Genomic DNA, 27,394 nt, shown 5'->3' with positions numbered 1-27,394 from the left:
CCAAAATTTCTGGGAGCAAACAGTCCTGGTAAAATCTGGTCAACTTCGGCAACATATTTTTGGTCCAAAATGTTGTGTCCTTTTGTATTCGTTCCACAAAAATCTCCCCCTTTTTTGTGTAGACAATAAAGTCGCACCAGTTGCGGCTTGTAATTGCGAGCTGGCCTTGAATCTGGTAAAAGTAATTGTGATTCTTCTTTAGTTTGATTTCCCCTTCTTTTGACAACTCTAGACACATGTTTTTCTTAGCTTTTACCGCTTCTGACAAAGTTTCTTCCTTTACGGAAGCTAAGCACTTCACTTCAACGATGCCTTCTTCACCAACTATTCCATCCGGACTGGCGCCAAGAAAAGGATTGGACACGTCGATAAACAATCCACAAGGCTCTACGCTGTTGTTTGTTGAGTTTTCATAAAGTTTGATAGCTATGTCTTCGTGATCTCTTCCGAAAGTTATGGCCTCTGAGGTTAATGATCTTGAGTAGAGGATGGATTTTACAAGATTATGGCAAGGTGTATGCGGTAGGCGTTTAATCACAAATCCGAACTTTGAAGCAGTTAGTCTGTTCATTCTTTTTTCGAACCATAACTCATTGTTACGTTGCCCAACAGTTTTCCTTTCCCATTCTTCATTTCCATTTTTAATATCATTTCTCAAGTTTTGCAGAAATGCTTTAGATTTGGCAACCATTTCTACCTCCTCTATATCTGCCTTTACTGCTAGGGGGCCGTATTCTTTGTCGTAGGAACCGTCTTTCCCATTCCTCTTTCTCTTCATACTTTTCTTTCCTGAAAATAACATTTTTCGTTTAATTTTTCTTTTTTCCCGTGAGAGGATTTTTTTTCTAAATACCTGCCCTGGACTGCGGTTTTTCAGTTTTTCCCAGGGACTCAAGTGCCAGCTTGGTCCTGCACTGTGGGCGAGACCAGCGCCAAAACATCGTTGACGAAAAGATCCACCTGTTGAAAAGTTTATTCTTTTGCCACCTGTAAACTTTGCCACGCAGCCCATGTACCTTTCAGCGACGTTTGTCGTTTGGTCAAAAACCAGGCTGTCACATTTACTTTCTAGGTTTCCAATAAGTGCTCTTATTTTGCACAAAAAGTCTACATCCATCTGGGGCAGTACATTTTCCTCGCCAATTGTTTTTCGTGTGCAAAATGAGCGGCATTTGTCATGTTTGCCGAAAACGTGATCTGGAGCGTTGTGCAAATCGTGGCGCAAATTTTTTACCGCTTCCGAACTTTTTGTCACGCCAGCTTCCTTTATCGCTGTTCGGACACCTTTTACCATGCGTTCCAGCCTTGATATGCTTTCATTTGGCGCTGGCTTACTAAGGAGCTTGCGAGTTTCCAATGGATATTTAGTGTCTTCGGACAATTTGTGAAGGTTGTCGTTGAGTGCCCGAGTAACATGATTTGCGCATTCCACTTTTTTCACATACCTGCCGTAATAACACCCTTCCTGAATACGGGCAAATACACTTGAATCACCGTCTCCAATATAGTTACGATAGATTAGTCCATAGTCTTCCTCGCTTCTTCTGAACCCCTCTACTATGACACTTGTTTCCATCCCCGTTGAAGGACCGTTATAGTTCTTAAAGCAAAGATGATCCACTTTCTTTTTCTTGGGATTTGCGCAGGCAAAACAAAATTTGTTCCGGACGCCCAGATACAGCAGTTTTTGAGTTTCTGCGCCAACAATCACTCCCTGCAATAAAATTATATGAGTTATTAAATCATTAGTATTGAATTTCTTAGAGTAGCGGCCAAATAAAAAGGCGGGCGGCGAAAATTGTAAGCTTCTAAAACTGTCTGCTGAAAATCAGCTGAAGAGAATGTTTATTTTGAACTGTAAAAAGCGTGTTTTCTTTTTAAAACCAGTTTACACCATGAAGGTCTGTGATGCAATATTGCACTCGGCAGTTTTTACTTGATAAAATCAATATGGAAGCTTTTTAGAGTGAGGCAAAGCATAGCCATCTCTTAAAAAGTTTTAAAACGTAGCTTTTACACAATTTTTTAATTAATTGTTCCGACTCTAATTTCTCTAATTCTTCTCTCTAATTTGTTCCGACATAAAACCTTTATTGACTCGACACGAGCGACTCCTGTCACTCCTGTCGCGCGACCACGCAGCGAGGTCGCAGCGGCCCTGCAGAGCGCCCGCAACATCCGGGTTTCACGAGCGATTCGAGTCGCACATTTGGCGACCCTTATACCATCGATCCGCATGGTCGGCGGGAGTCAGGGGAGTCAAGGTACACGGTCAGACCACGGTGCTTGGCGCGTAGGATTTAGAAATTTACCCCTCCATCTGTCCCAAAAAATATGCAATCTTTAAGTGCGACATAAACATAACAATTAAAGTGTACTTACCACTCCACTTAAAGAATTCATCCCATGCCCATAAGATCTCTTGGCCCATCCTCCATCTCCAATCACAGTGATGAAGGGAATTCCGTTCAGATAATCCCCTTTCTCGATAGCTATTCGCCTTTCTTCCTCTGCGTTTTCTTGCATTTTTCGTAATAAACAATCTTCCCACCCCTAAAAAATTACAAAATACGAATTAGCCAACGATAAAAGATACTTATGCGTAGCCTACTTGAATATACTTGAGTGATTTAAGACTGTTTTTCAACGCTAAAGTCAACGTCGCAATTGTTTTTGTATTATATTGTTTCGTTTCTGAGATATCACCTTTTTGAAATTTAAAATAAAAATGGTAATTTCACCGAAAAAATCACCAAAACGGCTGCTTTAGGGACAGTGAAAAATAATTTATCGTTTAGCCATAACTTGAGATTGGAAAGAGATTTTCAAAACAGTTTTCGTGATCGTAATAGGATTCGACATGTAGTTTGAACTAATGGGTCACAACACCATGAAATGAACACCATGTCAAAATGAAGAGTTCACTTCAAAAAACGTTCGGGGTGGTCTGAAGTTGATAATTGAAACAATGTAAAAGGGCAATTCATTTCAAATTCATATAAATACGTATCTTGTATGAAATTTAACAAACCAAGTTATAAAAAAGTTGCATGAAATTTAACCACACAATGGACCAAGTTAATGAACCGTAGGATTAACTTTAGGATAAGTGTTAATTTTACAAAGACTTACTTTTCCAACTGCTTGTTCATGTTTATGGTACTTTTGTTGTCCCATTATTTTTAAATCAAGGATACTAAAGAGTTCTTCAACTTGAGAATATCCTATTCCAACTGACATTGCAGCCCAGGCCAACGCATCGTTTATGTCTTCCTTATCACTTGCTGGAGAAGTTGTTACGGAAAACTCTTTTTCGCAATTATCACAGTAGTACACCAGTGTTGAGTACAGACCATTACAGATTTCTTTCTTTAATTTGTATTTCCCCATAGTGCATTTATTAGGATGGGATGCAATAATTTCCATTTGTGAGGAAAAATGGTCAATATCCACAATTCTTCTTCCCTTTAATAAAACCTTTTCCGTGTCAAATGATCTCTCCACTGTTAGAGGGGGGAAATAATCTGGGTCGTCAACGACCATTTCATCTTCATCTCTGTCTTCAACTGTCATCTGAAGATCATCATTGAGCTTGAAAGGTGAATTCGGATCTGAATTACTGACTTTTAGACAACTACGACTATGGTTGGGGATTGCATTCGTCTCAAGTTCCGCAAGCTCTAAAATTGAATTTGAATCATTGAGCATTGAGCTTTGTGTATTTGTTTCTTGAGCCGCAAGCGTTTCATGCCTAAAAAAAGAGAAGATATTTTCTTTAGTAATTTGTTTGTACCCAAATATTTGATGTTATTGCTATTATACAGTAATGTTAAAGCAGGGCCAAATCAAACGGGTTTTCCATAAGCCCAAAATATTTTTCCACCCGTAGTTTTGAGTAAAGTCACAAACAAATAATTCAGTGATATTATAACACATTTATAACACACACGGCCCTCCTTATAACACACACGGCACATTTACGGCCCTCCTTGTCATATCATGGCAAGTATCATTTTTTGCTGGACAGCTGTTCTTTTATCTGTACGGTATTTTATATTGAAGGAACCAGCTGTTTTAGTAATGTTGGGACTCACATGTAGGCTGCATTACAAATTTTTGAAGCATAGCCTAATGTGTTATTATTTGTAAACATAAATAAAGCAAAGAGTTTAAATGTCAATCACCAATATATCAGCTGTTGGTTTTTTTTTCAGCTGCACTTGGTTTGCTACAAAACTTAAGCGTCGTCTGTTCACATTTTAAAATTTTTAATTCAATATCAATTATTCAATATATTAATATATAGAATAATTAATGTATTTGTTTATAATCAATTGACAACATAAGATCGAAAAACAACCAAAAGTGCATTTTACAACCAATTATCGTGGCATAATATATCCTAAATTGTTTGCAAAAATGGCCAAGTGTGAAAAGCGATCTTGCGTTACATATAAGCTTGGCCGTTTTTGCAAACAATTTATAAACTTTAAGAACAATAAATGTTTAGTATCCTGTTCTAGACGTAGTAAACTCCCATCTATGAAAATAGGATATAGTAATTGGAGCTCATAGGCATAATGCAAAAAGGTTATCCAGCAATGATCAATTGAAAACAAGTACTTCTTTATCATTATAATATGTTGAACAACAATTTATAACTGGTTATGACACCTATGGTCAAAATTATGTTAATTATCTAGTATATTATAATGCATGAGAGCAGAAGTTGTCAGACCTACCTGGTTTGTTCTAGAAGTCTATTAAAAATGTCTTCACTTGTTTCATCAGGAGCATTTGACGTTTTTTCCCTTTGTCTTGCTATGAAAAGTTTCATAGATCTAGAACGCTTGCCACGTTTTCGATAAATTCTTCCTTTGTAAGGCATTTTTATTAAATGAAACTGGTATCAGTTCTCTATAATTATAAGGATTAAACAAATAAGCCCACTCAATTTTTAAAATTTAATTAATAATTTTAAACAATTAATTATAAAGGTATTGTTTTATGTCACTGCACAACAATATACTCTATTCCACTTTTACTTTTCAGTACAGAATTTCCCTAAGCCGTGAAAAATTTGACGGCTTAGGCAGTGGCGTACCCAGGATTTAATTTCGGGGGGGATATAGTTTTGAATGATGGGATAGACCGGGGGGGTTTGGGGGGTATGGAATTTGTACATTTTGTATAAAAAATTGCTAATTTAAACAATTGTAGAGGGTAATATTTATCTTTAATTAGTAATTTAATTAGATTAGTAATTTTTGAGGTTGAGTCGAGTTGAGTTTTAAAAAAACTCACAAGTTTAAGCTTTTTTTAGTCGGGTTTTTAAAGAAAGAAAGGAATTATAAGGGATTATAAGGCCTATTTCTAATCACTTATTAACAAATTAAACTTACATTTATGTAGCTAACTCATTTTTAAATTATGTTTATAACTTTTCTTTTAAGTTAAAAAATTCCAAATAACTCAAATAGGGACAAAATGTTAACATATTCTGAAAGTAGGAGTTTATTGATCTTACCTTAAAGAGTTTTAATATCAGTTGGACATTATCGGTACCATCGATCGATGACGGCCGAATATCGGATAAACGTCATAAAGATATAGGCATGTTTTCCAAAAGAATTATTAATAATTAATTGGAAATTTGCTTTAAATACTGGAAATGATTTGGGTAAACATCCGTAATGCCTCTATACTGACAAGTAAACGAGGAATTGAGTATACTTTACCATAAGCGCACTACTAAGCACCGCTACATTATCACCACACAACACTACACTATTTCAAACAATAACCTGTGTCACACTGTGGGTCACACACAATCAATCACAACCTGTGGGTACACGCCAACGAGCCGAGAGCGTGCGGTCGGTGCGGCGCCGTGGCTGAGTCATCAGCGGAGGAGAAAGTGAGGAGGGGTGGGGGCACGGAGCGCTCTGGGTTGCAGGCTGAGCAGTGCGGGCGTTACAGCGGAAATATCTTTTGACTTTACAGCCTACAAATATTAATATTTAAAAATAAATTAAATTCCTATACATTCCTTAGATTTAACTTCCTGGTCTAAAATATTTTTCTTTTCAATTATCTCATAATTTATATTTTTTATTTTACAAATAAAGCAGCACGTAAAATTGATTTTCATTTTTTTTACACATAAATACTTTTAGACCCTGTAGTACAATATCATTGATTAATACCCCAAATTTCACATTCTTAACTCAAACCGTTTTTGAGATAAAGTCAAAAGAGTGAGTGCCAAATCGCCTATTTCAAAGACCTGTTAACAAAAAAGTAGCCATAAAAAAATTTCCAAAAAAATATTTGTTTGCTTCAAAACCTTATATTGACAACTTACATTATTAAAAAGTTTGAAATTCCACCATGACCAAAAATCATTGCACCACCTTAAGAGGAATTTATTAAATGTACATGTGGTTTTAAAATAGTACTAGGAACAGGTTTTTTTTTAATGATATCAATGGAAATTTCGTCATATCCCGTTGAAAATTTATTTTCAAAAGAAATAATTATTTTCTTTACGTCTTTTTCAGTCACACTATTTAGAGTCCTTGAGAAGATTGTCACTTAAAGCATGGATTAAAAAGAAATATGTCTGAGAAACTCCTTCAAATAACATGTCAGATTTCAATTCATGTCGCTTATGACAATAGAAATGTCAGACAAAACACATCGCTCGGAGGATTGTGGGTAGGCAAACACAGGAGCAGTGGACAGACCCAAAGTGGGTGTAGCTTAAGTAAATCGTCCCAATGTATTGTATCGTATTGTATTTGCTCTGAATATATAGTGTATGGCGTATTTTTACTGTCTCCCCCTATACTATATGGAAAGGGTATCATTATCAGAAAAGAAATAAGAAAAAGGAAAAGAACTTGATCCCAAACATTCCCTTACTGTAGTGGTAAAAAGAGAGAAGTACCAGGGTTAAACACACACCAACAGCAAAGAGTATCACAAGCGGAACGAAGAGAAGATAATTGGTACCAAATGCCAGTACTGTGCAATAGAAAATACTAGTAACAAAGAAAGTACTAGGGGATTAACATTGCTGCACAAAAGAAAAGAAGAAGAGTATCATCAACACTACGAAGAACATCTTCGCTGATCTAGTCCCTGACCGTTCAGCTGACACGCTGCTACCCATCATGCAATACATCAGACCAAGAGTCCTAGATCTGCAGCGACCTAAGGGCGGCATACAACAGAGTTGCTGAACATGACACTGTGAGCCACAACATCAACTTGTTTACCTTCCTTAGGAACATGATCCATTCTAGGTGCCTGAGGGGAGGGAGGTTCAATGCAGGGGCAGCACCAGTAAAATCTTTTTAGGAGAGCTGACAAGGATCAAGAAGGAGTTTGTTCGGGGACAAGAGGTTTGAGGGGACTCCCCGCAAAAAGGGAGAATTTTAAAATTTAAATTCACAATAATGAGTTTTAACGGTTTTCCTTTATTTACATATAATTAAATGTCTATTTATTAATAATTTTAAAAGATCTACCAAAATTTCGGGTAGACCCAGGCCTACCATCTGGAGCCACCACCCTGGTTCAATGACACATGCCTTGATCAACTGTTCGGATGCTTGAACAGATTAAGAATCTTAGTAAGTTCAGGGTGAACACGCAGGCCATAGAGAATGCGTGGAATTGGCTGAAGGAGAATCTCTGTAACAATAACAACAGGACCCTCATATCGAAGTACCTCAGGGAATGGGTGTATTAGCTCAGCATTCTCAGCAGCATAAGAATCGTGATACCAACCTAAACTGGACTGTCTTTAGTCTGGAACTGCAAAAACTCCTTCAAGACTTTGTATATCATGGCATCGGCCTCGGAATCGGCATTGGAATTGGCTACCAATGCATGACGACCTGGATGTTTGTCAGTGTCATGTATGCGTCATAAAATAATAATAATTAATTAGATAACTGTTATGTTCATGTCATGAATTAATTATGTTGTTTATTATGTTTATATAATATTATATCCTAGCCTGTGCAATTTATTACGTTTTGTTATCTTTTTATGCAGTGTATTAGGTTCTTTATTGTGATGGACATAATATTTTATCTTTAACTGACCAATTATGTTATTATGTTTATTTTTATTGCAGCAATTCAATGGCACATGAAAGTTTTCTAATTTAATCTGTGTTTTCAGCATACTAGTAATTCTTCTAGAAGTTAGGAGGAATAGATGACGTCGATGAAATTGACAAGGACCACCTCTTCCGACGGAACCATCATCTAAGCAGATTAGTAATTAGTGATAGGGGCTCAACACACCCCCCAGGTGCCAAAGAAAAAGAGCGAGTACCAAATCACTTGAAAAGAATCATCTCTTGGATGTATCGTGCACGTAGGGCTCTGCAACACCGAATACCTCAGACATTCGCAGAATAGGGCCAGATTCTTCAGCAAAACCCTCGCTTTGGCCTAACAATTGGAGGGAAGCCTTTTTACGAAGACACAATAGAAGACGCAAATGGAGATAAAAATGTAGTTTTCTCTTCACCCACTTTCATTGGACTATTGGCGAAAATGAATGAGATTCACCTCGATGGAACCTTTAAAATTGTTCCACGTCAACCAAAATCATACTAGCTGCTGACTGTGATGGCTATCCACTATGGCCATGCATTTCCTTTTTAGGAAGACACAATAGAAAACACAAATGGAGATAAAAATGTTGTTTTCTCTTCACCCACATTCATTTTACTATTGGCGGAAATGAATGAGATTCCGATGGAACCTTTAAAATTGTTCCACTCCAGCCAAAATCATACCAGCTGCTGACTCTGATGGCTATCCACTATGGCCATGAATTTCCTTTTAACGAAGACACAATACAAGACGCAAATGGAGATAAAAATGTAATTTTCTCTTCACCCACATTCATTAGACTATTGGCGGAAATGAATGAGATTCATCTCGATGGAACCTTTAAAATTGTTCCACGTCAACCAAAATCATACTAGCTGCTGTGATGGCTGCATGACTATGGCCATGCATTTCCTGTCTCCAGCGTGCTAATGGAACGCAAAACACAAAGTTCCTATGACTGTTTTTTGAATTATATCAAGCAAAGATACCCTTCATTGAATCCAGCAACAATTGTCACAGATTTTGAAGTAGCCCTTCAAGCAGCTGCTAAGGCTACTTTTAATGAAGCGAAAGTGCTGGGATGCTGGTTTCATTCTGCAAATGAGTTGGACCCGCTGCGTTGTCTGTCTACAGGCAGCGTAGAAGGACCAACAATGACCTAGAGGCTTACCTAAGAACTATGTTTTAAGAAATTGGGCTTCCTCATCCGGATGTGTGGACGTTTACAGATGGTCTAAGACTTTCATTGAATAATGTAGTGTTTGTGTATAATAAATTAAAATTATAAGGGAAAATTAATCAAGTCATTGTTACATTTTTACAATATTATGAATTGATTAACATTGATCAGCTGTTGTTTTTAATTTTAAATGTAAAGGCTAGTAGAAAAAAATAACTAAAAGAACTGAATGCTCAATGTTATTTAAATGGGTTTGAGTTTTTTAAACTTTACTTCACTCGCGAAGTAAAGAAGTTGTCTACGTCACGCTTGGGATAGGGAACTTTAACATGGCGGGTTGAGTAAAATATTATTACAGCATTTCAAAAATGTTAGAATAGACTCATTTTAGATCATAAAAATATGGGTTGACAGCTCCATTTAAGTATTGTTAAATAATATTAATATTCAGGCGAGTGACTCCATTTTTCTATATTTATGATTCACAAACTTTCTGTTCTAAAATTCGTGCACCTAACTTATACTAGATGCTATAAAGAAGTCCAGGAAGTACATCCCTGAAGAGTATTTGAATTTGTACAAGGAGATGTTCACATAGCCTACTAAAGACAATAAAGGACATGAAATTCTTGTCTAGATAAATAATTTGAAATGTTTCTGTTATTCTATTCCATTGTAATGTGAATATAAAACTTGAGTTTTAAACATTTTTTATTGAAATTTTATCCCCTTTTACTTTGGTAATTTCAGAAACCCAACATCGAACGGGGTAAAAAAAATGTTTTTTTTCTTTTTTTTAATATTACTAAGCTTTGATAAAAACTGACACAAACACTAGAATTGTCCTTAACATAATTTTGAAGAGTGCAAAAATAAATAAATGTACATTTTACAGTTTTTAAGTTTTCCTAAATCTTGCTTTTAAGGAGATATTTGTATTAACCTACTATTTAAGTGATGGCTTTCCAATATTTTAAAGCTCTCGTAAAGAATTCTATCAAATTTTATTTACTACTCCATCAATCAAAGAACTAAGAAATAAGGTATTTCCTTTGAGTAAGTTTTTAGAACTCTTCTTTTCATATGGTTTAAAGGACCACGTCCTAATAAACTGGCAACATTCCCATGAAATATAATTGATGAGCAGTTATTGTCGATGGAACCATGTATGACTTTAGACTTTTTTAGAAAGCCAAGAGAAATACATTTAGTCAAACAATGGAAGGCCATTGAACTAAGAACTATTTTCATGTACCAATGCCCGGTTGTTTTAAAAGGGGGTTTGTCAAATGACCAGTATTAACATTTTTTGGCACTTCATGTTGCAACATCAATCCTGCTGCGAAGCCGCTTGTGCTAAGATGATGAATACTTGGAGTTTGTAAGATAACTTTCAAGAATATCATATGCATGTAGTCCAGAACAAATGAATTCACAAGATGCGATGGGGGATTGTCAACAAACGGTGTTGTACATGGTTGATATTTCTCAACGAAGCTATTGATGAAATCGTCATGGGTCCTAGCACAGCCACCTCTAATACATGTATTAGAGGTGGCTGTGGTCCTAAGGTCTAGGTGGACAGTTGAGAAACACTCTTATTTACTTTCTTTCCCTAATATGGAGAATGTGTTTGTCAAAATTTTTGAGTATTGAGTTTTTAGTGGATTTATCAGTTTTGGGTATAAATACTCCTAATAAGAGGTTATCCAATAGCTCATCATTCGTATAATACAACCACGTCCCCCCTCACGGTCATTGTTGGTCCTTTTTTCGCGGTGCCTGTAGACAGACAACGCGGCGGCTCCAACTCATTTGCAGGATGAAACCAGCATCCCACTATTTTCGCAACAATTACAAACCCGACTGGTAGCGATTGTCACTGGTGGTGATTGACCCACCCTTTGATCCACTCGTATAGAATTTAGATGCTTGGAAGAAACTGAAGAGACATAAAACTCAATTTAATTTATTGGGTTTAGTTTGTGTTAGACACACGCTAATTTACCATTTAACAAAACAATAACACATAACGGCTTGGCCTAGCCTATTTTACTATAAAAAATGTTAACACAAAATTATGTAATGTGAATTGTAGGCATTATCCTTCTCTGAGAAATTCCATTCCGGTAAATAATCCTCGCTGGCCCTTTGGTACACTTTGGATAGGATAGTAGAAGTGGATAGGGTAGGAAGATGAGCTGGTTTCTCCTTACATCATCACAGCTAATAAAGAAGAGGTCTGATTTTTCATTTTTAAGGAATACATTAGACTTCACAGAAGAACAAAAGTGTTCTACCCGACTTAGTATGCAAAACACATACACTCTGTTACTCGCCTGCTCTTACTTCTTGGATTTTGACACCTAGTTGAATGTACTTTAAGAAAAGCATATTTTCTACTTTTGACCATCGATCCAATTTTTATTCTTTGTGAGACCATTATTTGCATATTTTCTTCTTGTTAGTAAATTGGCCTGCCTTCTTCACTAAGCCTTTTAAAAGATCTTAGATAATTTTGTCTCCAAAGAATTATGTAATCCCTATCAGTCTATCGGCCAGGAACATGTTTCTCCCCCTAGTAGTAAGTTTGAAGCATAACTGCTCTAAAATACAATAAAATTCTGTACGTTTAAAAAAGTGTAAAACACTGTCTTAATTTACTGAACATAAAACTTGTTCCACTGTAGGTTGCTATGTACTTGAACCATTAACACTGTAGATTAATGGCATGTACGCATGTACTGTTCTCAACGAACATGTCAATAAAGATTATTGTCTATTGTAGGTGTTCTATATTTCAAAGTAATATTGCAAAAGTAATATCCAAATGGTGTTAAATATTAAACTACTAAATTACAGTAAAAACAACGAGAACCAATACAAACTAATCATCGCCAACATAGTTTTCATACAAACAAAAAATTACAATTTTATAAAACCAACAATAACGTTCACAAGTTCCAAACACAATATCAGCCTCAATGCTAAGAGATAGATTCTCATTACGTCGTATCAGAGGGATACCTGCTGGCTAAACAAGACTAATCGATAGTCTCAAGTTTCCTAATTATTGCAGTATCTCGGCTGAGGCTAAGAGGTTCTTGTTGCACGCTCGAGGCAATCATAAGAGGGTCTCGACTGTATTACATCATATCTACGTAGACTAAATGACATTAGGCTAAATGACATGAGGCAAATGACAAGGGTGAGAAGATCGCATGCAGCTAATAACAATCAATTAACATGGAGTAATTTGATAAAATGTTTGTGTGCTTCGAATTGTTTTGCTAAAATATAATACTTAGATAAAAATCAATTTCAGGCTTATTACGCACGATTGCTTGGGGGATTATTTTATTCGTTTCAGGTTTTATACAGCTTTTTGGAGAATGCTATTACCTATATTTGCCTTCTGGTGCAGTGTAACAAACTTTGTTACATTATTTGATCGAGTCAAATTGATTACTGATGTTATATTGGTAATTTATATGCCCTGCTTATACAGTGTGATTGAAAAGTCCCGGAATGATCATATATTTGATAATATTACAGATAAATAAATTAAACTTGGTAAATCAATTACAGACATAAATATCTTCTCTTTTAAGCTATTATTACTTTTTGATCCCTGAGGGGGAGTCAGAAAAAATTCTTCAATAACAGCATAGGTCGAGTTTGGTATCAAATTAAAAGTCTCTGTTAGTAAAATACATTGCCACAAACCCGAACTCAAACGGACAATAGAGTAAAAAAATTACAGCATTTCTAAGATTTTAAATTTGCAATACTTGTTATACTGTAGCGCATGTGCTATGAGTCGGAAGGAAATCATAAACTTGAGAATAGGTTGATATTAATATCATATTAAAGGTCTCTATTAGTAGAATACAATGCCGTGATTTTGCACTCAAAGTAACAGCTGGGTAAAAAATGGCAGCCGTTCAAAGATTCATAATTACAGTTTCAAGGAATATTTTAATGGCTGCCACTTTTAACCAAGTTGTCCGTATGAGTTCGGGGTTTGCAACAATATGATCAGTAGCGGCTAGCCCATAAGGACTCTCGGACGCCGCCCTCCCAACAATACAGAAATCAATATTTTTTTTATTTATGTAATAAAAAAATAATATGTCGTAATTAAAATTAAATTACAATTATTTACGACTACTTAATCAATATGATAATAATATGAAATGAAATAGTTTTAAATTTTGAATCCAGTAATGACTGTTTTGCGATAGTCGCTTTCATAATGTGGATTGCGGACGGCGGCAACCTCCGTCCCAAACTCAATGCATGTAGTGTTATGGTAGAAACACCTAACAGCGCTGAGGGTGCCGTGACGTCATTCCAATGCTTTACAATAGGGACTCTGGGGCAGAGTCCAAAGCTGCGCGCGCATCCATAAATCAGGGCAGCCACCCTAAACTGGATAATTCTGCATCACACACGATTAGGATAGGAAGAACCATGTTGGCAGCGCTGGAGCCATCATCCACACTGTCACTACCATAAACATAAACTAACCTCACTTCTTTCCATGTCCATGACCACAGTTCAGTTATAGTTTAGTGCCAAACGACCTGTTGTTTTGTGATCAATAGTGTTTAGTGATAGTGATGGAGGCCTAAGGAAGGCAGCGGTAGTTTTTTGAAGATTGAAAGAGCTAAGTAGAAATTATTAATAGTTATACTTAATTGATTGAGTTAGTTAGTTGGTATTTTTGAGTCAATAAGTTACGTCTGTAGTTTTAGTATAGGCTAACCTAATCAACCCGAAAACGAAGTAAACTAACCATAGGTAAAGTGACTCGGACAACTTTAGTTATAGTTACTTATTATTAGTCTTAATAAGTTATTACGGGTAAATTTGCCGTGGGTTGAAGGCCTAAATCTAAATAATAATGGACGGCGGCATTTCGTTGTCGTCGACGGCTAACGTCACTAATGAAGTTAGCCTGATTATCAATGAAGGGATCAAAAATATTGACCACAGAATTTCTTTGAAAAAATTAGGACCTCCTAGACCTTTCATGAACATAAACCAAATTCAAAACAGTTCAAAGAATAAGAATAGCTTCACACGAAAATTTTCGCCACATATGTACAATCATGCCGATTGGCTATGTGGCTGTTCAATTAAAAATTCATTTTTCTGCTACACTTGTTTGGTCATGGGGGTTCAAGATAGAGCATGGACTGTAGACGGGATTTCAGACCTTAAACATCTACTGGAAAAAGTAAAAAAACACAAAACAAGTGAAAAGCACATAAATGCGTCAATAGAATATGCTGTTTTAGGTAAAGTTGATATTAGATGCCAATTGGACAATGCATATAGGTTAAAAATACAAAAACAAAATGAAGATGTTTCGAAAAATCGATACATTCTAAGTAAGCTAATTGATGCAATTAAATTTTGTGGAGCGTTTGAATTAGCATTACGAGGACATGATGAACGCGAAAATTCAAAAAATCCTGGCATATTTCGTGGTTTGGTTAACCTTATGGCGGAGCTGGATGTAACATTGCAACAGCACATAAATCAAACAAATAACCGAGTGTTTTTGGGTCTGTCTAAAACCATACAGAACGAGTTATTGGACTCAATATATTACGTTTGTCTGCAAATGATTCGTGACGAATTGACACAAACCGACTATGTAGCTATTGAAGCCGACGAAACAACAGACTGTGCCACTTTATCCCAACTAGTATTTGTTATTAGGTACGAGCTGAATGGCACGATTCACGAGCGATTTATCACTTTTATTAGACCAAAAGGCCATGATGCAGAATCAGTTAGCGAAACAATTTTTGAAGTATTAGAGCAATTAAACCTCGACAAAACTCCTGATAAAGTCATTGCCCAGAGCTACGATGGGGCTTCCGTAATGAGTGGCCAACACACGGGAGTACAAGCGCGTGTAAAATCTAAATATAAGAATGCAAATTTTGTCCACTGTTACGCACATCAATTAAACTTAATCATTGAACGCAGTGCTACACAAAATAAGCAGGTTAAGATATTCTTCAGTAATATCGAGGGGTTTTCATCATTCTTTTCCCAGTCAACAAAGAGAACTGCAGTTCTCGATGAGATAGTAAAACGTCGTATTCCAAAAAGCTCAGGTACTCGGTGGAATTTTAAATCCAGAATTGTAAGCACAATTTTTAATTATCAAAGAGAGTTGGAGGAATGTTTAAGTTACATACTCGACGATGACACCAATGACTATGCCACAATAAATAAAGCTGTTGGCCTAAGAAGTATTCTAAAAGACGAAGACTTTCTTTTCTGGCTGGACTTTTTCAATCAAATACTGCCCCACAGTGACATTCTGTACAACCAACTGCAGCAAACAACAATTGATTGCGTCAAGGCGTTTAAGTTTGTAGGCGATTTCAAAACTGTGGTAGATCGCGTAAGAAACTCGACCATGTTAGATCAACCGAGAGATAGTGAACCCGAATCGAGCAAAAAGCGGAGAAGATACGACGATCAAAAACGCGTTGTCGCAAAGGAAGTGTGTGACATAATTACGTCGGGAATTGATGACCGTTTTACGTTTGTAAATCATTTGTCCGCGGCAAAACTGTTTCAGCCAAGTTTGTTTGGGGAGTTTAAAACCAAGTTTCCCGAAAAAGAGTTACACGCTGCTGCGGAACTATTTAGCCTAAATAAAACTGAATTGAAACAGGAGTTAAATGTTATTTACAATAGGGATGATTTTTCAACGGCCACAGGGTCATTAAGACTACTCAACTTTGTCTATGACAACAACCTCAAAGATGTGCTTCCAGAGTCAATCAAACTTTTAAAAATCATAAGCACAATACCTATGACTACTTCGGAAAGTGAACGTTGTTTCTCTACTTTGAAACGAATTAAAACGTTTACCAGGAGTACCATGAAACAAGACAGACTAAGTGCGCTTGCTATGTGTTCTATCGAAAAAAAGCTGTTGTCAACTTTAAACTTCAACGAAAAAGTAATAGATCACTTCGCCGGGCAGAAAGAAAGGAGGATGGATTTCACATTCAAACAGTACAATTAAAGTTAGGCCTTATCCTCATGGTATGGTTTTCTACTCATATTACCGTGGATGTTTTAATATAAAATACAATTAGTCAAGCCTTACCCTCATGGTTTGGTTTTCTATTCGTTATTGCCGTGGGTGTTTAAATTATACAATTCAATCATTGTCAGGCCTTACCGTTTGGTTATCTACTCATTATTGCCGTGGATTTTTTACTATTAAATTATCAATTGTTAGTTATATTTTCAATACAGTGTAGTCCCGTTTTACAAGGCCGTAGGCAGGGAGGGGGGTTAGAGAGTCAAACCCCTCCCCCAAAATTCCGAAATTGAGCAGTACAAATTAAAACTAGGTTTAAAAAGTTGAATTATGAAATAGAAACCACAATAGAGGATTAATTGTTATGTTTTGCAATATCTATTCATATTTAATATAGGCCTAGTTCTATTGGGATAATAAATCTGATCTATTAAATAAATTGGTAAAAACTATTTAAAAAATATACTTTACTTTATTCTACTTATGTCTATTTGCTCATGCATGACAAACAACAGGTGAAATGGGAGTTTTTGGACTATTATTGGACACAGTTTTAGGCGTTAAAATTGCTTTAAAAAGTCACCAAACGGCTTTAAAATTTTAAAAATTTTTCCGGGGGAGGACCCCCGGACCCCCCTCTTATGTTGGGGGGTGCTCCACACCCCCCAAACCCCCCGGAGTCCCCCCCTAGACAAGGTCCTAGAGCCGCCACTGAATATGATATACTAAATAAGACCTTCAATTTGACAATTTTGTATTATTCCTCATGGGCTGCCCCCCTTAAAGAGGTTTGAAAGTAATAAAATCTTGAAAGAGTAAACATTAATGGTTATTATTCATATGCCAAGTTTTATTAGTTTATCCAAAATGGTAAAAAATATATTACACCGTTTATTTTATTTTATTATATTATATTATTTTATTTATACTTTATTATTTTATTTTAGAATACAGTTTTGATATTTAACATGACAACGTTTAGCAATAACCCTGGCGTACCAAACCAGGTGGGGGAGGAAGATGTCAGGAAATTTGGTAATTACAATAAATCTACCAAAGGAAAATTATTTAGATCGAAAAAAGAGCTTACAACATATGCAACTACTGCTAAGGAGTGCAATAAAAAACTAAATGGATCACAAAACCAGCCTATTTATAGGAAATTGTACTTGATGAGAAGTTGCATGGTGAAAGTAGAGCAATAGCTATGTAACCTTGTAACATTGTAACATTGTAAATGTTATTAACCTGGTAACAAGGTATGATAAAACTTTGGAAAACAGGACATGCAGTGGTTAACCTTCTTCAGGAAAAATTTGATAAATATCACATAAACGTAGATTTCCAATATCCCAAATTGTATTATTTCAATTTACTTAATTCGTTCAGTTGTATAGTTTATAACTCGCCTTTGGCTCGGTGGGGGCTCCGCCCCCAGGCCCCCTAGCTGTTAGTCGTCATTAGTAGATTAGGAAGGGGTGAGAGGCCATCACCAAGAAGCCGGGGAAATTTCAAGCCCGTAGCACACCTAGAAGTGGTCTAGAGAGCACTCTCCGCATCTCTAAATTCTTTGTGGGGTTGTAATAGCGAAAATCGATATTGAAGTAATAACCATTTCACAAAATATTCGAGTAGATTGATAAGTAGAGAATAGTAAAGTATAATATTAAGTAAATAGTTCATCGTAAATATTCATGTATATGTTTATGAAAATAGATGAAGTTATTTTTGTTTCCCTGTCAGTTAGCCACAAACTGTATGGCATATCCAGTTCCGCCACGGGGAGGCCAGGAAACGTAGGAATCATATTAATTTACAATTATTTATATTAACAGTTATAGTATTTCAAGTAAAGAGATGTTAGTAAATATTTATAAATTTATTAATGAACATAGATCAAGTAATGTTTGTTTCCCTGTCGGTTAGCCATAAACTGCAAGGCATATCCAGTTCCGCCACAAGGAGGCCAGGAAACGTCGGAACCATATTTACAATTATTAACACATGTACAAGTCAGTAAAATTTTGTATAAGATAAGTAGATTGATAAGTGAATAAGTTGATAATAGTAAAGTGTTATATTAATAAAATAGATTATAGTTGATATTCATGTATATATTTATGAAAATAGATCAAGTAATGTTTGTTTCCCTGTCGGTTAGCCATAAACTTTATGGCATATCCAGTTCCGCCACGAGGAGGCCAGGAAACGTCGGAACCATATTTACAATTATTTACAAATGTACAAGTTAGTAAAATTTTGTATAAGATAAGTAGATTGATAAGTGAATGAGTTGATAACAGCAAAGATAATAGTAATGTGTTATATTAACGATAAAGATTATAGTAGATATTCATGTATATATATTTAGGAAAATAGATCAAGTAATGTTTGTTTCCCTGTCGGTTAGCCATAAACTTAATGGCATATCCAGTTCCGCCACGAGGAGGCCAGGAAACGTCGGAACCATATTTACAATTATTTACAAATGTACAAGTTAGTAAACGTTACTAACTAGGTACCTAAAGAAATATAAACAAAAACTTAACTAACTAATAAAAAGAAGAAAAAAATATATACAACAACGGGGACTTTTGATAAGGCAGGCCCCCTATCGTACTGCCAAACTAAAATACTAAAAACACACGAAAAACGACTTATTTCTAAAGAAAAAACCAAAAGAAAATATATACAACAACCTACAGCTAAAGTCAAGTCAGGGAAAGTCAAGTCAGGGTTAGAGGAGGAGATCGTCATACACGATATTCTTCGCGTATGCGATTCCACCTTGGACACGGTCGGGACGGACAAGGACGACTATATGGTCTGGATGCCTGACTCTACTGAGCAGGACGTACAACTGACCATGAGTGAAACAGTCACGTGAAACGTTTTTTAATCAACTTCCTTAAAAAGTCACAAACCAATATTCAACCATCTTCAGGTTTAAGCAAAGTTACTAGTTAACCTATTTAAAGCTTTCGATTGGAAATAGAACTTTGTTGAGAGTGTTGCTACAATATCAATTATTTATTTTTGAGCCATTTTGATTTAAAACTCTAATATTGAGAGGATGTGTCGAAACAACTCACACTAGAGAAGTGGAATACCTCCAAACTCTAATTTTGAGAGGATGGGTAAAAAAAACTCGCACTTAAGATGTTGAAAACCCTTTAAAACTCTAATTTTGAGAGGATGTGTTGAAACAACTCACACTAGAGATGTGACAAACCCTCAAAACTCTAATATTGAGAGTTTTTGTGAAAAGAACTTGCACTAGATATGTGGAAAAAGAGGATATTGGAGAATGTACGTAAGATAGCACTGCTGTAGTCTTTGTTGTTGGACTACGTACTAGAGCCGTTCATGACTCATAGCATAGACCAACCAAGTAACATTGATAAGATGAGCGACTTCCTATTGGCCCTAGCTTCCTACGACCACTCCCCAGAGGCTCAGTGAGCTCTTGTGTTTGATGTGTTTGATAAAACAATTTAGAAAAAGACCTCAGATGTCAAATTTGATAGTATGTGAAGGAACAACTCCACAATAGAGATGTGGAAAACCTTAAAAACTCTAATATTCATATGATAAGTAGTAACATAGATAAAACATACTGGTAGTAACAACTCGAATCAACTTTTTTTTTAGTTTGAGTACATCCGGGAGATGATTATATCCGGGACCGGGAGACAAAGAAAATTGACGCCATCATTGACGCCATCACCGACGCAAAAACGGTTCGCCTGACGCCTAGGGTCTCTGATTGATTTTAGCAAAGATTACATATGCTTTAGTTATAAGAAGCTTAAGCTACGGATCGCCAATAAACTTATATGCTAACTTAAGGTGTTTTGTTCTAACTTAAGGCATATGCTAAGCCGTTCATTCAATGATTTAGTATTTGTTTTATCATGATAATTGATTTCGTAACGGACCAAATAAAATACCGTCGCGATGTGGTGTGGTTCAGTTGTTTTTTTAGAAGCCAAGCTACAGATAATAATACTTTTGTAATATTTTTATCTTGTTTTGACAATGTGTTCTAAAATATTTTATAAAAGTTAACAAATATTTTTAAAATATTGTTTGAAAAATGAAAATGGTTTCAGTAAAACACTTTTGAAAGGTTTTCAAAATATTTATCAAAGTTTTCATAATATTTTAAGATCAAAAATCAAATCTTTTTTAAGTGTTTTTGTGCTACTAGGGAAAAGACGAATATTGAGAGGATGTATAGACACAATTCACACTAGAGATGTGAAAACCCTCAGAACTCTAATATTGAGAGTATGTGTGGAAACAACTACACACTAGAACAGTAGAAAAACCTCAAAAGACGAATATTGAGAGGATTTGTAGAAACAATTCACACTAGAGATGTAAAAACCCTTAGAACTCTAATATTGAGAGGATTTGTAGAAACAACTCCACACTAGAGAAGTGGAAGCCCCTCAGAACTCTAATTTTGAGAGGATGTGTAGAAACAACTCACACTAGAGATGTGGAAAAAGAGGATATTGGAGAATGTACGTAAGATTCTCATATAGCTTTAGTTGCTGTAGTCTTTGCTGTTGGACTGTAATAGAGCCGTTCTTGTCTAATAGCGTATACCAACCAAGCAACATTGATAAGATGTGCAACTTCATATTGGCCCTAGCATCCTGCGACCACTCGCCAGAGGCTCAGTGGGCTCTTGTGTTTGTGGTAAAACAAAACAGCAATCTGCTTATGAAATTAGTCATTACCCAATTTTCAACCATTATTAGGTTTAAGTCAGATTACTAGATAACCTATTAAAAGCTTTAGATGGAAAACGGAACATCTTTGAGAGTGTTTCCATCAATTATTGATTTTTGTGTATCTTGACTTTCAATCGATCTTTGCAGACCCACCTTTAATTTCATATCAATTCTCTTTATAGTTTTAACTTAGCAATTATAGTTTTAAGACTTTTGAAGAACACTTGAGTGATCTGAATGATGGAAGGTCATGAAAAAGACAGCTTTATTTTACCCAACTTTAATTTCATATCAATTCTCTTTATAGTTTTAACTTAGCAATTATAGTTTTAAGACTTTTGAAGAACACTTGAGTGATCTGAATGATGGGAGGTCATGAAAAAGACAACTTTATTTCCTATTTCAGGACATTATGAAACATTTGGACATTATTTTGCTCCTAGATCTATCGAGGAGGTTGATAAAGAGGTTGTGGTGAGGAATAGGCAACTGTCCATTTCTGTCACTCCACCTCGCTTTCCTACAAAGTGGACTGTACAACACTGTACAACTCTCTACACCGGAGGAACGAGAAATGTTTATTACATTAAATCTCCCAACAAAAAATTATGTAGATAGAAAAAAAGCTGACAAAATTTGCAAATTGTGAAGCGTGACATGTAGCCTACATGCGAGTGCAGTTGGTCGGTTTTTTCATTAATTTGCACAGTGACGTACCAAATAAGAAAGACGGGAGATAAAAGTATACTTAAAAGTATACATATAACTTTGGAAAACGTAAGGGTGTTAACCTTCCTTAGGAAAAATGTGATTAATATTACATAAATGTAGATGTCCAATATCGCAAATTTCGTTGTATCAATGTCATTTTACTTTATTTGTGCAATTATTAGTTTATAATATAGCTTGGAGTGTGCATTTCTACAGGAAATTATTGTTAATTTATACATAGGTTTTTCTGCAATGAGTTTAAAAGTAGCTCAGTACAACGTGTTTAATCAACTTCCTTAAAAAGTTCACATGAGATATTCTTTCATACATTAAGAAACAGAAGATTATGATAGGGGGATAAAGTAAAAACAACTCGGCGAGAACAGTAAATCAAGAAGCAATTATATGAGAGGTTAGCAAGAAACTGAGTCTCGGAGCTTTGGACATTATATTGCTATTATTCACTACAACTAAGGAACAACTCGGCGCATTAACAGTTGGACCCTAAATCACGGAGTTTACCAACCGATAAAAAACACCTGGTAACAGGAACAGGTGTCAGGTATATAAGGCCAAGTATAAACTTACAAGTGGATATATTAGTTTTAAGAGTAAGCTCGAATTTCAGTCTATGGTTATTTATAAAAGCAATAAAGGTGTTAAACATTCTTAGGAACTTTAGTTACCCTACATCTTTTCCAATTTTATTTGAGAAACAGTTATGTTTATTTGATAACATATCAATTGTATTTGAGATCCGTCAAATATATTTTAGAAAACATCAAACGAAGTTGAGAACAGTCAGTTGAATTTGAGAAGGCATCAAATTAATTTTAGTTCAGTAAATTGTATTTAAGAAATGGTTAAATTTATTTGAGAACTTGTGATTAGATAATGAGAAATAGACTCAAAATTCAGCTGATAAATAACCAACTTCTCAAATTAAAAACCCTAATTCTGAAATAAAATTAAGGATTTCTCAATTCCATATAATACTTCCTCAAATACAATTGACTATTCTCAAATACATTTTTTGTTTTATCAAATTCAACTTACTAATCTCATTTACATTTGATATTTTCTCAAATACAAGTAATGGTTCTCAAATACAATTGATAGCTTTTCAAATAAATGTGGAAAAGGTGTAGAGATCATAGGTCTCGTTCAGTTGTTTCTTCATTATTGATGGTAAAAATATAGTATGTCCAAGAGATTGAGTTCTTAATAAATATTGATTAAATAGTAGATGCCGGTTTTAAATAGTTATACAGACTTACTTTAATAGGGAAGAATGACAAAAGAAAATGTCCAACTTTCAAATGTATCACAGTACTTAAATGTGAATTGTAAAAAAAATCTCATTAAAAAATGGTCATAAGAATAATGACGTTTTCAAAACCCAGACAATCGTGTAAATCATATGCAACATGAATCCCAGAGTAACATAGAATTTTTTAACAGCTGAATTAATTAAACAGCTGAATGCATTGGAAAACTGTCAAGATAAGTATTTACATTTCAATACATTGTAACAATTGGTTCGTTACAAGTTTTTTTTTACATTCTATTCTAATGTTAAAAAAATGCTTAAAATATTATTTAAAGTAAAGCGTTGTTTTAATTTCAAAAAATTTAGTTCAGTGTAAGCAGGAAGATTACGGATTAGGAAACAGAAGATTATGATAGGGGGATAAAGTAAAAAAATTGAATGTGGTTTAATCTAAATTGAGTTTAAGTGAACTCATATCCAAGGTATTTAGTTTTAAATGATGAATATTATTTGAAGTTGTTATGTTTATGCAACATCTAGTTTAGTGCAACATCTAGTGTTTAGCTCTAGGACTAGTTTACTGACACTTTGACGATCGATAGAAATTCTCTACTTGGTAAAAAACACCGACTGTGCTCACGGCATGAGTGATGGCACCAGAATAAAGGGAAATAATATGATATGCTATACGAACTCTACAAAAATACCTGTGAGATAATGCTGAGTGAAAGTGATTCAGGTGTGAGAATAAAAGGGGAAAATCTATGTTTTTTAGAGAAGGAAAGGATTGTACTAAATATAAATTAGATAGTAAGTTCCAGATCTTTCACCAGAATATTAGAGGTCTAAATTCATCCTTAGTCACTAAAATAACTCTTTCTGAAGTTAACCCAGATGTAATTGTAATCACTGAGCACAAAATGTCAGAAGTAAGCATTACAAGATAAAATTTACCAGGGTACACTATAAACTGTAGTTATGCCTGGAAAAATAGCAGAGGAGGGGGAGTTATTGTATTAAGTAAAGAAAATATTAAATATAAACCTCTATTTACCCCTGAAATCAATAACCTATTAGAACAGATCTTTGAATGTTGTCTAACATAATATTCTAATGTCTTACCTAAGAATCATTCCAAGTTACTGGTAAATGGCTTTTATAGAAATCCGATCAAACAAAACGAAAAATTATCTGTTGAGAAATTAGGTATCATGCTAGAACTTCTTGAGAAGAAGCAGATCTCATTCATTAAAAGTATCTTGACTTTTAACCGATGTTAAAAGGAAAAAAGTAACTGTAGTAGACCTATCTTTAATTTCGTATTAATTATCAACGTTTTCAAAAATGAAACAGTAAAAATAGTTTTTACGGTAAAACACATTGTGAGTGGCTCATTCTATTTAAAAAACAAAAATAACTCCTGTAGAAACAACTCACACTAGAGAAGTTGTAAAACCTCAGAACTCGAATATTGAGAGGATGTGTAGAAATAACTCACACTAGAGATGTGGAAAAAGAGGATATTCAAGAATGTATGTGAGATAGCACTGCTGTAGTCTTTTCTGTTGGACTATGTACAAGAGCCGTTCTTGTCTAATAGCATATACCGACCAAGCAACATTGATAAGATGTGTGAAAACCCTTAAGAACTCTAACTCTAACAATGTCTTGACTCGAGACATTGTTACCCTACAAGATCAACAAACAAGAAAAAGAGTTAGAAAGTGGTACCCTACAGTAAATGTTGTTTACAAAAAAACTCTACAGTAGAGTACTCTACAGTGAAGGTGCTAAGTTACTGCAGAACTTTTTTGAAGATGACTCGGTGAGCAAGATGTGACTGGGGAAAAAAATTCTGTAAAGCACAGAAAGATAAAACAAAGCAATCTAGAGTCCTTTTGAACTCGCTACAACACCTCTACAATCATTTTCTCAGAGAAAATGGCAAATTGGTATCTGAAATCTACTTTTCACTACGTGAGGCCATTTTGGGTACAGCCTCAAAAGACTCGAGATGGTGAGAAGTTTGAAATATATATACACAATAGACTTCATATTTTGCCTCTTTCAGAAATGTTAAATCAAAGCCTGGAAAAATTGATATCTCATCCTTTTATTACAAAATCACAGGCAAAATATTTGAAAGAACTAAAAGCAACCTGATTCAAGATGAAGCCATCATTCTAATTGACTTCAGCGAGAACTATACTTTTACCGTACAAATTGAAGCGCAGGGGTACCATTGGACCAGTAACACCTGTTCACTTCATCCAGTAGTAATCTACACTCGTAATGAGAAAAACGACAATCAAATAATTTCCAATTTGTGTGTGGTATCCGACGACTTGGAACATGATGTGCCATTTGTTCATGAAACTCACAAGGTTGCTATTCAATATTTGATGACAAATTTCACAGATGTGAAGAAAGTGGTTCATTTCAGTGATGGGTGTGCAGCACAATATAAAAACTGTAAACACTTTTTGAATCTGTCTTCACAAAAAAGACTTTGGTTTAGAGGCTAAATGATGTTTTCTGCCACAATCCCATGTGATGGTATAGGTGCTACTGTCAAAGCATTGTAACTAAAGCAAGCCTGCAGCGTAGGCCCTGGTAACGTTATTGATAATTCTGAAAAGTTGTTTGATTTTTGTAATACAAAAATAGACAACATAAACTTTATTTTAATAAAGAAACAAACAATGATGGAGGCACATAAAAAACTAGAGGATCGCTTCTAAACTAGAGAACACGTAGTTTCCATCATTTTGAACCTAAGTCTGAAGACTCAATCACAACAAAACGTGCAAGTTTTGATGGTCAATTCTGTACAATATTCTGATTTTCTACAGAAACTCAATTGGTTAAGATGTCAGATATAGCTGTACATAATTACATTGCGTGCATTTATGATGATCGATGGTTCTTTGGTCTAGTATTATCTAAATATGATCTTTCCATTGGCCTCCAAAAGAAGACATTTGTCGGATTCCAGTGAGCAGCATCATTTCATGTATCAACCCTCCAGTAACAATAGCGTCGGGAAGAATGTATTATATCCCGAAAAAAGAAATGGATTTTAATTAAAAATCAGTGCAAAAGCATTTTGACAAAAAACCAAGTACAAAATTAAGTGCCTCATGTAAAAGGCAGATGATTACCGCCAAAAATTGTATTCAATAAGGATTAGTGATAAGAAGTTTTCATATATTCTTAATACTTTTATATTTTTTCAAGCGTCTTTATTGTACTGTAAGCTTGACATTGTAGGCCTTCCAATTTGGGTCAAAGTGCTTTTAAACTTCAGTTGTATTGCCTTTCACAATTGTAATTCTACATTATTGTAAATTGGTCTTGATTATTTTTGTAATAATACTTCCTGAAGTAACTATTGATTCTTAGTACAGGTTTAACTGTCCTCACTCTCCCTTTTTTTTATGAAAATTATATATTTCTGTTTAACACACTAACTGCGGCCTGGTCTCCCGAGACCGGAGGGATGACATAACCACCTGGTCAGTATGGCTCTGCCGGTCGCCTGAACACTTTGAGGTTATGATCGATCGATAGCTAGAGCTCTGTAGCGTGTTTGGTTGCCGTAGTTTCTCGGTCGGCCCAAAACCTGGACCGGTCTCCCGTGAACGGTGCGCGTGTGACTTGTAATTTCGTAGAAGTTGGTGTTTAGTGTTGAAACATTCACTTGTTATACATTGAAATAAACCCTTAATATGGTTTGTATTCTAATCTTATCTTAAACAATAATAATTTGAGGACAGAGGTTTTAAAGCATGAGGTTTAATGGTACATAAGTTAAATGATTAATATGGGGTTACAAAAAATTGTTCAGGGGTGGGGATTCGTGCTGGCCGAATCAAAAGATTTCCAATTTAAATTTTCAATGAGTATGGTAAATTATAAATTTAATAATCTTTCAAAAACAATAAATTAAATAGGAAGGATTTTTATTTTAATTAATGGAGGTAAATAGGGTCCAAATGGATGCTTGAGGAGTCTATAAGTTAGTCTGAGTTAATAAATGGAATGTTCTCACCAATCTTCTGTAATAATAATTTTCTTCTTAGTTTAAAGGCTTAAATTCTTCTTTCTTCGGTTAACTTAATTTGGATATTTTGCCAATACTTTACTTTATATTTTCATAATTTATTTCACAACTAATATAGTTTCTATGTGCTCTTCTTGAATAGCTAAACTGCACTCTCTTTTTCATTGTTGTAAATCATATCAAGTTATGGGGTTCACATAAATAAAAACATG

At 35.1% G+C, this 27,394-nt stretch overlaps 1 protein-coding gene across 1 annotated transcript; it reads right to left on the bottom strand.

The window, feature by feature from the left end:
• Nucleotides 1–2,153: 2,153 nt before the first annotated feature.
• Nucleotides 2,154–7,302, bottom strand: LOC128984778 (uncharacterized). Its single transcript, XM_054404146.1, has 4 exons — nt 7,281–7,302; nt 5,843–5,957; nt 3,133–3,751; nt 2,154–2,553 (listed from the first exon to the last, which is right to left on the bottom strand). Exons 1-4 carry the CDS (start codon nt 7,300–7,302, stop codon nt 2,368–2,370), a joined length of 942 nt encoding a protein of 313 aa, XP_054260121.1. The 3' UTR covers nt 2,154–2,367.
• Nucleotides 7,303–27,394: the final 20,092 nt, after the last annotated feature.

Source organism: Macrosteles quadrilineatus, unplaced genomic scaffold, assembly GCF_028750875.1.
Source record: "Macrosteles quadrilineatus isolate MER2022 unplaced genomic scaffold, UCM_ALF_1.0 Scaffold_2__2_contigs__length_208266976, whole genome shotgun sequence".
Classification (NCBI taxonomy): Eukaryota; Metazoa; Arthropoda; class Insecta; order Hemiptera; family Cicadellidae; genus Macrosteles; species Macrosteles quadrilineatus.
Note: the sequence above shows the minus strand (reverse complement) of the source record. Positions and strands in the feature narration are given on the sequence as shown.